General features: G+C 42.6%; 1 protein-coding gene across 6 annotated transcripts in view; it reads left to right on the top strand.

Moving 5' to 3' along the window:
• RACGAP1 (Rac GTPase activating protein 1) overlaps positions 1-12,338 on the top strand; it is a 44,092-nt gene that overhangs the window by 17,254 nt on the left and 14,500 nt on the right. For 4 of the 6 annotated variants that reach the window (XM_086959283.1, XM_086959277.1, XM_086959293.1 and 1 more), the window contains exons 2-7: positions 3,834-3,925; positions 5,493-5,695; positions 6,595-6,728; positions 7,825-7,894; positions 8,362-8,415; positions 8,693-8,770. In XM_086959283.1, coding sequence (XP_086815409.1) covers positions 3,834-3,925; positions 5,493-5,695; positions 6,595-6,728; positions 7,825-7,894; positions 8,362-8,415; positions 8,693-8,770 — 631 coding nt within the window. Of the gene's footprint in view, positions 1-3,769; positions 3,926-5,492; positions 5,696-6,594; positions 6,729-7,824; positions 7,895-8,361; positions 8,416-8,692; positions 8,771-12,338 lie in introns of all 6 variants that reach the window. The other 2 variants (XM_086959301.1, XM_086959318.1) reach the window with 1 other exon arrangement.

The raw sequence follows: 12,338 nt of genomic DNA, 5'->3' as shown, positions 1-12,338 counted from the left end.
AAATTTAAAATGGCGTGCTACGGGGTAGCTGGGCTCTGAGTTTACAATGGCCCGGAGATGTTGCAAAATCCTATTGAGAACCTGGAGCTTGGTGCTCCCAACATATTTTAACTGTAAAACATAAACAGCATGATCTGTTTTACAGGTAAACATCCCCTTGATATTACACACATTCTGCAAGAAGGCATCCGGATATTCTAGGGTATTCACCTCAAATTTGGACGCCTTGCAGGAACCATTTATAAAAGCCAGATCTAATAGAGCCAATTAGACGATTTAATAACTTCAGGGCTTGTCTTCACCAGAGCATCCTTCATAGAGGGAGCCCTTCTAAAGGTAATATTAGGTGACTCACTAAGTAGAGGTGCTAAAGTAATATCAGTTTTCAATATAGGCCAATTGGACTTGAGGATATTTCTAACCTTCTTTTCATGACAGCTGTAAGTGGTAATCAATCTAACTGTCATATCATCTCTGACGGGGGATACACCTGTATTACAAGAGCTCACATCAGTGATAGTAGCCTGGGGAGGTTCTTCACTTATTTTGTACATTTTATTCATAGCTGCCTTTAGATCATATAGTTTGTAACCTCAAGCCATAAATCTCTTAACTGATTCATCCCAACATTCATTTAAATCAGTTTCATTGCTGCAGATTCTTTGGATTCGTAAGTCCCCATAGGGGATGCTTTTAATGAGGTGACAAGCATGGGCACTAGAGGCATGTAAAACAGTTACCAGCTGTTGTTTTCCTGTGCATTTAGTGTGAATCTCATTATTAATAACAGAGACTTCTACGCCCAAAAACCTGACTCTCTCATTATTAATCATAGCAGTAAATTTCAGATGAAGTGTATTGATATTTATGCCATCAACAAATTTCATAGCCGTTTCCCTAGACCCATGCCAAATTATAAAAACATCTATGAAACGCCACATATGGATGATACCGGTTTCAACATCACTAGCGGGGGTGTGACCCAGAACATGCTTCTCCCACCAGCCTACGTGTAAACACTCATAGCTGGGGAAAAACATGCCCCCATAGCCATACCCCGCAATTGTTGAAAAACCTCATTATTGAATAGGAAAAAATGATTGCTCAGGCACGTCTCAATCGTTTTAACTAACATTTTGTTGTGTTGATGACATTTAATGTCACTATCTGATAAAAACTGTTGGATAGCATGTAATCCATCTTGATTGAGGTATAGAGTGAGCAGATGTCCATAACAATAAAATAACACTCAGAATTCCAAGAAACCTCCTTTAGTTTCGTCAGGAAATGGCCAGTATCTCTAATGTAAGAAGGGAGATCTTCCACATATTCAGGAATAAAAAAAGTCAACATATTTAGACATAGGTTCCAAAAGCCCATTTTGAGCGGAAATGATCGGCCGCCCAGGAACAGGAGATACATACACATTGATGAACTTTCGGAAGGAAATAAAGGGTAGGGGTGATAGGATGATCTCTTTTCAAGAATAAAAACTCCTTTTTACTAATCAAACCCTCCCTTTTCCATTGTGCCAACTGTTTAAGGACCAGTTCCTTTACTTTGAATAATTCATTGTATGAAGCTCTTCTATAGCAAGTTGGGTCATTCAGATGACTTTCTGCTTCTTTAAAGTAAAACTGCCTAGGCCAAATGACTACATTTCCCCTGTTATCTGCTTTAACAATATTACCATGATCATTGATTTTGCGGATCAGATTAGAATATTGCTACTCTGTATAACTTCTCCGCTTTAGATTAGAAGAATGGACCGATGATTTTTATTATATATATATATATATATATATATCTCCACCCTGTGGCAACCAAACCATTTCCACCAAGCGGGATCAGTGCAAGCGCACAGGACTCGTAAAGATGGCCATGGAATCAGACTCTAGAAAGACCTGCAGACCTCAAATTCCACAATAGTTTATTGCAGCAACACATTTCACCAACTCTGGGGCTTCGTCACAGCTGGATTACAACTGCACTGTGCCCCATCACCTTTACAGAAAGGGAAAGTCGCATGAATTCATACCCTAGAAAACATCAAAGTAAATGCGAGCAAGTGGGGTGCCAATCATAACACCAAATTAAATTTCATGTCTCACCTTCACATTGGATATTTATGGATTTCACAAATTAAATGAGATTGAATTACAATATTGTGTTACTTATTTTAGGCGTTACAAATTGGTATAAATTGCAAGAAGGGCAATAAAAAGCAAAGTGCTGGTGTAGCAGATATATTTTTGTGGCAGAGTATACATAATGCCCCGACATAAGATTATTGTGTAGATAAGCTAAAAATAAGTACAGCAGATATTGTATGTGTGTGTGTATATCTATCCCCCACAGCAATTTTCTTCACAGAAAAGACTCACTTGGGATAAACCACAGTTTTAATAGGCAGAGTTACGCGTTTCGACAGCAAAGGCTGTCTTGATCATGATCTCTTTGTTGGCACAGGGACTAGTTCATAGGCATTTAACGTATATATTTCGGTCTATCTTTAAATACATGCAACATGACACGTAGGACTATGTTCAGCTAAGATTTTTTTCCGTCATTTTGCTATATATTGAAAAAGTACAATTTCGGTATAAATTGGGCACTACGCCGCATATGGTTTGATATATATTGTTGGCCAATAGGAGACCATTTGGCCAGTCATCTGCTACATTACTACGACACTGTCGAAAGAATATGATGTGTTGGCCAAAGTTTGCAATTTTGTTTAAATTGTGTATATATGAATTTCGTGTGTGTGTGTGTGTGTATATGTATATATATATATATATATATATATATGAATCCTATGTAAATAGTATTTTACTATTATTTTTGAGTCTCCAAATAGACTTGGGAATTGTACATATATATGTAAATATGTCGAATATGAACATGTTATATACTACCTATATATATTCACCATTCTAAGATGGCCGCCAAGTTTAGATCTGGACACTAGTTATCAAACCATTAGTCCCTTTTCAGTGTCCTAGACCTATGTACAGACTTCCTGTATCAAATGCAAACTGTGTGATCAAGACAGCCTTTGCTGTTGAAATGCGTAACTTTGCTTATTAAAACTGGTTTATCCCAAGTGCGAGTCTTTTCTGTGAAGAAAATTGCTGTGGTGGATACGATTACCGACAGACCTGCTCGGTTTCTGCTCGCCATCTGTGAATGGGCCGCGGACTTCGTGAAAACGGGTCTTTTGGTTTTATTATATATATATATATATATATATATATATATATATATATTATATTTCACACGCTTGCTGTTTGGGCCCGCAGGTTACACTTGTATTAGAATCTTGTATATGTGTTCTGTTTAAGAAGTATAGAATGTGGTGTCATTGGTGGGAAATACAAATTACCAAGCTTAGAACACCTGCTTTAGAAACAAAAAAGTGCGCATCGTTCCCTAATTGATTTAAAAAGCTGTTACCAAAGCAATGCTATGACTAGTGCTCTCTCACATTTAACTCCTACCTGCCAAGCTTCAGTTAGTCTGCAAGCGTGTCTCACCTCACTGCCCAAGGCACTTGCTGTGCTTTGTGAGAAAGGGCAGTGTAACGGGCTGATTGCCCAAAATTGGGTACTTCAGAGATTTCACCCTCGTCAACTAGAAGGAATATGGTGCTCAGCAGAGAGACTGATGTTTAGAGCACGAGACTCTGCAGACCTTTGTGAAGTCTGAAATCAGATGAAATTCTAGTTCTCAAGATGTTCACTAAAACTGTACACTTTTTAATGTGCAGCGGTGGCCTTGCTGCTTCCCTCAAGTCGGAGAGTTTGTAACTGACTGTCCGCTGCACGTTTCAGGGAGATGGCGATGACGACCATGATGAATCTGCGCAATCTGTTTGAGCAGCTGATCCGCCAGGTGGACGTGCTAAATGAGGGCATCGAACCCCGTAAGTGTTTTTTTTTGGGGTGGTGATTGTCTGTTCATTAGCTTGTGTTGAAAGTCTTGGTACTTTGTATGTTTTTGATGGGGCTATTTAGTGAAAAGATCATTGAAAAGAGCTCTTGCAAACAAAAGAACACAAATGAGCACTGTCCTATTTTCAATTTCATGTAAATATGTACATCTCACGCCTGAATGCACAAGTGAGATACAAGTGCAATTATTGTACATGTACACCTGTCTTCTGTGACAACTTATCAGGTGCAATACATCGATGACTTATTGGTACTCTTGAACTGTGTTGCCCACCTTCCCATGAAGTGGGGATTATAAATATAGTGGACATGTGAGCATGAACATTTTGCATTGGAGTGGTGTCCTGAGAATTTATTCTTGAAAGGATTTTTTGCAGGCGCGTTGCATTTGCATGAATGATGGTACAAGTAATCCATTATTTTTGCCAAATACACTTCCTGGCTGATTTGAACAGGTTGCTCTTATAGTAATCAGTGTATTTAAAGTATCTGGCAGTAAATGTAGATGTTTATTGTATGGTCTGTTTCACCTTACAGAGTTCTTCCTTCTATGTTGTGTAACCCATTGAGGCTCTGATCTGACACAATTCTATGTGTTCTTTGTTTTTTTTTTTGTTCTGCTGCAACTGTATTTGTAAAAGGTTTTAAAAATATTTCCTGTTCTTTAGGCCATAATTTGATATTGACTTGCAGTATAATATTTATTAGATATGTAACTGGCTGGTTCAAGCTAATGACTTGTCCATGCCTGTTGAATGCCAGTGGCTCTGTGTGTTGGTCTGTAAGCCAGGAGATAGACAAAGGAACACACTGGTCCCTCCCTTAATTTTTCATTTTCATGTACACTAAATGAGCCCCTCCTGTTATCGCCCTTCGAGGATCTTTCCAGTACAGTTTAGCAGAGATGTCTGGTACTGTAGTAGAGCTGTTGGTTATGTTTTAAGGGTTTTCACTTGGAACTGCTGTCATGCAGCTGATGTGGAATTTCTTACTAGAAAAAAATAATCCTTACAGGATGGAATGATCCCAATGTTTTTTGGGTTTAAAGGAAGCTGTAGTATGACTTGAACAACAACGTTGGGTTGTGGCATGCTTCTACTAGAAGCATTCGGATGTGAAGAGGTTGTGCAAATGGTAGTTCAGACAAAGTCATCAGAGTAGGCAAGTGGTAGGGTGCACATGTTTAGTGAGCTCAGGGTTCTTTATGGTTCCAGATAGAGAGAAAACACGCATACAATTTTCTTGCACTCCATCTTTCAGTGTCTAAGACTGGGGTTGTAGGTTTGCAGTTTTTAGTGCGCTCCAGCATCAACACGGTTACAAGTATCAAATAAGATGGCTCTGTATATATGGAAGAAACGGGTTGGAGCCAGGTAGGTGGCATGTACAGGGCTGGAAAAGAGGTTGCTTGCTTTTTATAAAATTATATTTTTCAGAGTCGCAAATCTGCTGCAACAGTCTGTGTCGGATTGACTGCTCCCTTTACTGCCTTTGTCCTATTTCGGATCACTGAATGTTCACCCTTTTTCTCTGCTCCAGAGTTTATCCAGCTGGCCAAGACATTTGATGAATTCCGAAAGAAATGGCAAAAGACTGAGCAAGAGCTAGGCAGGGCCAAGGAGGCCCTGATGAAGACTGAGACGGAGCGCAGTGCCTTAGAGGTGAAACTGAAACATGCTCGTAATCAGGTGGATGTGGAGATCAAGCGGAGGCAGCGTGCTGAGGCAGACTGTGAGCGACTGGTGAGTACAGCCATGAAGACAAATCTACCTCCTTCAGACATACTTATCTGATGAGGGGGAAAGTTGTCTATTTTAAAAACTACTTTACTCTTTGAACAATCTTGTTGTTACTGTACTTATTTATTTTGAAAGTTTTATATAGCGCAGACAAGATCCTTGCAGATATCAGAGCGCTTTACAAAGAGAAGTACATGTGGTAGCATGGTTAAAAAGATAAAACAATAGGTCAATAAGTACAAATTGGTGGCAGCTAAGCCCAACATGAGTACAGAGTACTACAAATATGCGGTTACAGAACCAACCTGTGAGTAATAAACAGTTAATACAAATAAGCAAAAGGGTCAAACATGTAGTATAGATCGGTGCAGAGTACTAACAGTGATCAAGATAGTGGTTCAGGTGTATTTAGCCATGAGGATAGCTTTTACTTCATTTTTAAAGAGTGTGGTGGAAGAGATAAGCCTGGTTTCGGCCGGGAGAGAATTCCAGATCCTAGGCGCCATTCCCGAGAAGGAGCGCTTATATGTTTTTTCCTTCCGGAATCTTCGAGGTTTCAGCAGAAGATGGTTTGTGCCTCTGGTCTTTCTAGCTCCTCCCGAGATTGTCAGTTTCTGAGCGAGGTATCCTGGTGAGTTTAGATGTACCGCCTTGTGTGTCATGCAGGCTATTTTCAGATGTATTCTAGCTTCAAATGGCAACCAGTTCAGGGCTTTCAAGTCAGGGGTAATATGGGAGTTTTTTTGACCCAGTGATGAGTCTTGCTGCAGCGTTTAGAGAAGCTCTTAGGGGTGCGGTTGTAGTTAGGGGGGCTCCCGAGCCCAAGGATTCTTCTCTGAAGCTCTCCTCTTTTGGATCATGTGATGTCCAGCCGCCCCTAATTCTTTTTATGTTTATCGCAGGAGCGCCAGATCCAGCTGATTCGGGAGCTGCTAATGTGTGATGCCTCTGGTTCCATTCAGCTCAGCGAGCAGCAGAAGAATGCTCTGGCGTTCCTGAATAATAACCGCACTCGCTCATCGGACGGTGCAAAAAGGTGTGCATGTATTTTTTTTTTTTTTTTTTGTAAAAGCACAGCCAATCACTAGTTCAGATTCACAGAAGAAAGGAAAAGGATGTGACCTAACGGCAAGTGTTTTCGTACCAGATATAAGTCTTGGCGTCGGCTCCAAATCCTGTGATTCTGGACAAATAAGCAATCTCCCCTTGCCTAAAAAATGAACGTGACCTTGTGTAATATAACTGGTGCTCGTCTAAATCGCTTTAATACCCTGGAGTCGAGTTTGTGCAAAAAATGTTTAAACACAGTTAAATAGAAACTGATCAGTAACACTTCAGTAGAATGACAGTCAATGAATTGTTTGAGGCTGATTGACAATTGCTAAGCATTGGCACATCCAACTAAAATCCATGTACTCGCTCTTGGATAATGTGCATCCTCGGCTGGCCATCACTGCCCTCGATTTTCAAGAAACAATAGCTGGCTACCACTTGACTTGATGCTGCTGCTTGAAACTCTATTCTATCCTGTGTTTGCCAGCTACTGTAAGCTGATCTCCCTGCCCTGCAAACCCTTTTAGTATCCTATGTTTAATGGAGCATCATCTCTCATCATCTCTCATCTCTCATCATCCACTTAAGGGTGCCTTATTTTGGACGAGTCTGATCTGGGCGCAAAAGGTTTTGCATTCACTCCAAGACCTGCTCTGATTTTTGGTGTAGGTTAATCTGTAGCTTAAGTCCCAACAAATAAAGGACGTAGCTTTACTCTGTCACCTTGTATTTGTCAAGCGGCTGTAATACAAATCCTTTAAAACACTTTCACAGGGGTGGCGATGCCTGCACAGTCTTTGAACTCTGGGGTAGAATCTGACACTTCTCTGTGAATATTTTTATGTTCATACCAAATGCAGAATTCAGGTTTCTCAGTTTTGCCTTTTATTGTGGCTCCATAAGTAGCTGACACCGGATTCTGCTGCCAACCATAGTCTGCAAAATGTTTTCTTTCAGGTTCAGTTTTAAACCCAAGTTGCCAGAAACCTGTGGATGTGGCTGAGATCAGACATCCACATATACATGTAGGTGTTAAAGCTATGAAGACTCATCCACTTTTTATCTTGCACTGCTTTTAGGTTGTCCACTATTGATGAATCTGCCTCCATCCTCTCGGATATCAGTTTTGACAAGACTGAAGATTCTGTGGTAAAGTGACCTTTATTTGCATGTGGTGGAGTGGGCATGTTAGGACATCTCATTATTATGATGGCACAGGTGGAAGGTAGTTTTCAATTTGTACCAGATAACTATGGGGTGTAGTAAAAACGGCCACTACTGGAATCAGTGCTATGCCAACCTGTTGTGATGGGTAACCCTGGTGGTGTATGAGGATATTACGGTTGAGATGTTGTTCCTTCAGAGCCTTTAGAGTCCTTTTGTGCCTTGGCAGAAGGTGCTAGTAAAGTGACTTGTGCTTATTGAGGCATCTGGTGCACGCGTGACCACAATTAGCTTATGAAAGTTAGCTGAGTCGATGGTCAAAAATCGCAGCTGCGACCTGAATCTGATTGCCGCTGACACAGTGGAAGGGACATCATTTGCTTCTATTATTTAATCTCTAGGATCTTGCCCACTCTTTGCACAGTGTGTACTAATGTTGTCTTGTGTTGTAGGACTGGGATTCGTCTTTGGTGAGGACTGTCCGGTTAAAGAAGCGGGAGAAGAGAGTATGTAATTAATCCATATAATTAATCAGTTTCTGTTATGTGTATGTTACTTTGTGGGCATTGTAGCGGTGACAGAATGTTGGCTCAGCTTCAAGTACTCCATGGACTTGTCCAGGGAAAGTTGATTGGTGTGGCGCTTGTGCAGTAAATGAAGACCAAAAAGTCATGTTTTTTTTTTTTGCTTTTCTGTCTGTACAGCTGATAGATGTTTATTTGGGTGTTTTTACTCTGACCCCTTGTACTCTGCCATTACTCTAATTTGTGTCCCTATCTTCAGCGTTCCTCCAGACTTCATACTGAGGGCCCACCAGGACCTGTTAAGAAGAATCGCTCCATCGGAGCTTCTGCTGATCAGGTACAGACCATTTACTCACTATATAATGTTCTAATTTGTATTTAAATAATTCACCAGGGCCCGTGAGGAAGCAGCTGATGCAAGGGTAGCTTTATAGCTCAAGTGTAGATGAGACCTGATTCAAAAAGTAATTAGCATTTCACACTGTTGAAACAGTATTTAATCCTTCCACACCTCCACCCATTATGGGACAGGTGACTCCAGAAAACGTAATTTGGCACTAAATGCCCAATCGGTACCAAACCCACATTTATGTTTTGCTCTTTAACATAATAGGCAGCTGCATCCTGAGGATTGTCGTAATCCTTGTGGCAATCCTCGAAAGATCCCTCAAAGGAGTATGCTTGAAGCTTGTTTTTTTTTTTTTTTGTCGGCCAGGATAATTGACACACTAAAGGTTGCCATTAACATCCTAAGTTGGGTTTTTAATTTTTTTTATTTAATGCTATTTTATATTGCGCGAACATTACCTGAAGGTGTCGGAGCGCTTTACAAAAGAACCAGTTGCATTACATAAGGACTTTGGATTACACAAGTTACATAAGAGATACAAACAGGAAAATTGTTCAAATGTACAAGTGGTAAAGTCACACAACGAAGAGATGCACACAGATTTTGTTTTTGCAAATGTACAAGTTGTAAAGTCACTCAAGGAAGAGATATAAAAACGGATAAACTCTACACTCACAGGAATGGTAGTAAGTTCAAAGGTCTACTACATATACTAGTGGTTAGAGTTATATATATATATCCAAATCTTGCAGTTTCCCAAAAGCGGAAAGAACCCGAAGGAGACCAATTGATAGGCAGCAGATTTATTTCAAACAGCAGACTGCACACAGGAACTCCTTTGCCAAGTAAAAAACAATTGCACCATGTGTCCCAGCCAAACGTGTTTCGAGTGTCCAACCTCTTCGTCAGTGGCTTAATGAATTGGCAAGTTGAAAAGCGTCTATCAGGCACCTCGTACTTTTGAACTTCTTCCCGCCCCTGTGGGCGTGGCCCTCAGGCCTCCTGGGAGTTGTAGTCCGTGCCTAAATATTACCCCAGTGGGTGCGCTTCAAACTTGTCAAATAGTGTCAATCAATGTGGGTGCCTTGACTCCAGGTTCCCGCTCCGCTTTATTTCTGCTGTTTCCGCTGTGAAGAAGCACCTTACTGCTCAGGTGCGTGTTCTTTCTCCTGCCGCTCGTGAGCAGCATCAATGACGCTGCTGCGGCCCCGCTACAGACGGCAGTCAGCTCTTCCCACGACCAAGGCAGGCCGTTAACAATCCAAATCTAATTAATTATGAAGCGATGTGAAAGCAAGCCCACTCGGGATGACATTCGGCGCACCATAAGAACTATAAGGACTAGAAGCCTTTGTTTAGGCCACGCCCACTTTGGCAAGCATTTTAAATATGGGTGCGCATGAAAGAACTTTGCTCTCAGTCTTGATTCAGCGCCACTGAAGAAGGGAATACTAAGACTCCCGAAACGCGTATGGCGAAGATTGAACTCTGATGCTGTTACCTTGTCAGTTTGCCTGCTTGAACGATGTCAAACGAATAGAGCTTACGTTTCTGTCTGAGGCATCTATCCTTTGGGGCTTACCTGTTCTATGGATATATATATATATATATATATATATATATCGCTAACGCTCCCGCAGCACACCGCACAAGACAGCACCCTCCAGGAAAATATATATATATATATATATATATATATATGTATATATATATATATATTTCGTAAAGTTCAATGCGAGCGCAGCAAAGAGCACAGCCACGCCACGCCACGCCACACTGAAAAATCGAGTAAAGCCACAGACTCCGTGCTCAGTTGTTAGTGCATTTATTCGTGAGGAATAAACAGCCCACCAGTCGCCATGACGCGTTTCGCCTCCCAAATGAAAGCACTCCCGCTGCCTGATCGGGTCAAACCATGCCCCCAAACTAACAGTGCCAGGCCTGGGAGGAGCCTGAAGAGGCCCGGACGGGCGGGAGGTGAAAAGGCACTTCGCACATAGTCCAACTCTGACCCCAGGTGTTTCAACACAGCCGCGCAGCCACGGCAAAGAAACCGTGCTGTGGATAGGCCACTTGAATACATACGACACAAGGGCATAAGTGCCCACGAATACAGAGTGCTACCACCATGTTGGGGGGGGGGGGGGCACCGCAGTCCCCTGATCACCCCCCACCATGCCACCAGGGACCGCCCCGGAGGACACCTGGCCCAGCCCCGCACTGCCCCCGAGGGGCACTCTCCTTGCACAGAGAAAGTGCCCACATCCCCGCCACATGTGCCTGCAATGAGCTCGCACCCCCGCCCCCCATGGCAGCCCGTGCCATGGCCCCTGTACATCATGGAACAGGGGCGGGCGGGCGCTGCACTCACCGTGAGCGATGTCTTGCAAAAGCGCAATGGCACTACCAGGCCTGAGGACGACGAGAGACAGGACGACACACAACCCCTCTTTACGGCATGGTGCGGTCTGAAGCCTTCTGCAATCTTATTTACTGCACTGTTCAAAACCCTGACAGAAAGTAGTCTACCATCTGGTTTAAAAATGGCCCAAAAGCCAACAGACGGTACCCAAATTATCTTCTGTGCTCCCGTTTGTGAGAAGTTGGCCTGATATATAGTGCTCACTATTCTAGTGATCACTGTGTATCATACCAAACGACCCTTATTGATTGGTTGTAAGTCAACCTTATAGACCAGCTATCCTAGTAGCGTGGACAAAAGCAGTCTTCAGGCTAAACTCTAGAGGGTGTGTGAAGCCAGCTGTTTTACCATCACATATACCCCTTGAACACCAAGTGAAAGGACACCACACAAGTTGTTATAAAAATAAAGTATATTAATAACAAGTCTACCCTGAACTCTTTATGAGTCGGAGCTAAGCACAATACAAAACTCTTACGAAAATACTACAAGTTGCACAATTTACACAAATGCCCGAGGGGCACGAAAAACCATATACTCTAAAAGTGGAATGCGAAATACTAGCAGGTGAGTAACACGATCCAGAGGCTTCAGGACCGCTAGGACTACACTACTGAACTCTACGGTTAGGAGCAGGAGGCCTAGGGAACTCTGGTGCAGAGTGTGCGCACTCACGCGGGATGCGGGACTAAGTCTATGGATGCTAGTAAGTCTAAAGTTACTGTTTCCGGACGAATCCGACTAGGTAGACTAAAAACGAAAAGGGATCTGGACACTTGGATAGTGAACCTGCGTTGGAGCACCGAAATGCTCGGGTTACCTAGCCCAGGGGCTGTGGCTGCATAGGGTTCAAGTGACGTCGGGAATCCTCGTTGTAGTCTATGGAGCCTGAAAGAAGAAGTTGCTGGCAGGCGACCAGTGAAGATGTTCGGTGTGATCCAAGGCTGGATCGGTGATGGAGACGACCTGAAAGCAGAGGGGACTCAGTTCTTAATCACTAGCCAGTGATTGTGTGGGCACCAGGATGGCACCGGATGAGGTCACCGCCTATCAGGTGAGTGGGCGACGCGGGACTCTGCAGTCACACGGGCCAGGAGGCGTTGTCGGCGACCAGGCTGGAGGTGCGAGCTGTCC

The sequence above is a fragment of the Lissotriton vulgaris genome, chromosome 1_1 (assembly GCF_964263255.1).
Source record: "Lissotriton vulgaris chromosome 1_1, aLisVul1.2, whole genome shotgun sequence".
Taxonomy (NCBI): Eukaryota; Metazoa; Chordata; class Amphibia; order Caudata; family Salamandridae; genus Lissotriton; species Lissotriton vulgaris.
Note: the sequence above shows the minus strand (reverse complement) of the source record. Positions and strands in the feature narration are given on the sequence as shown.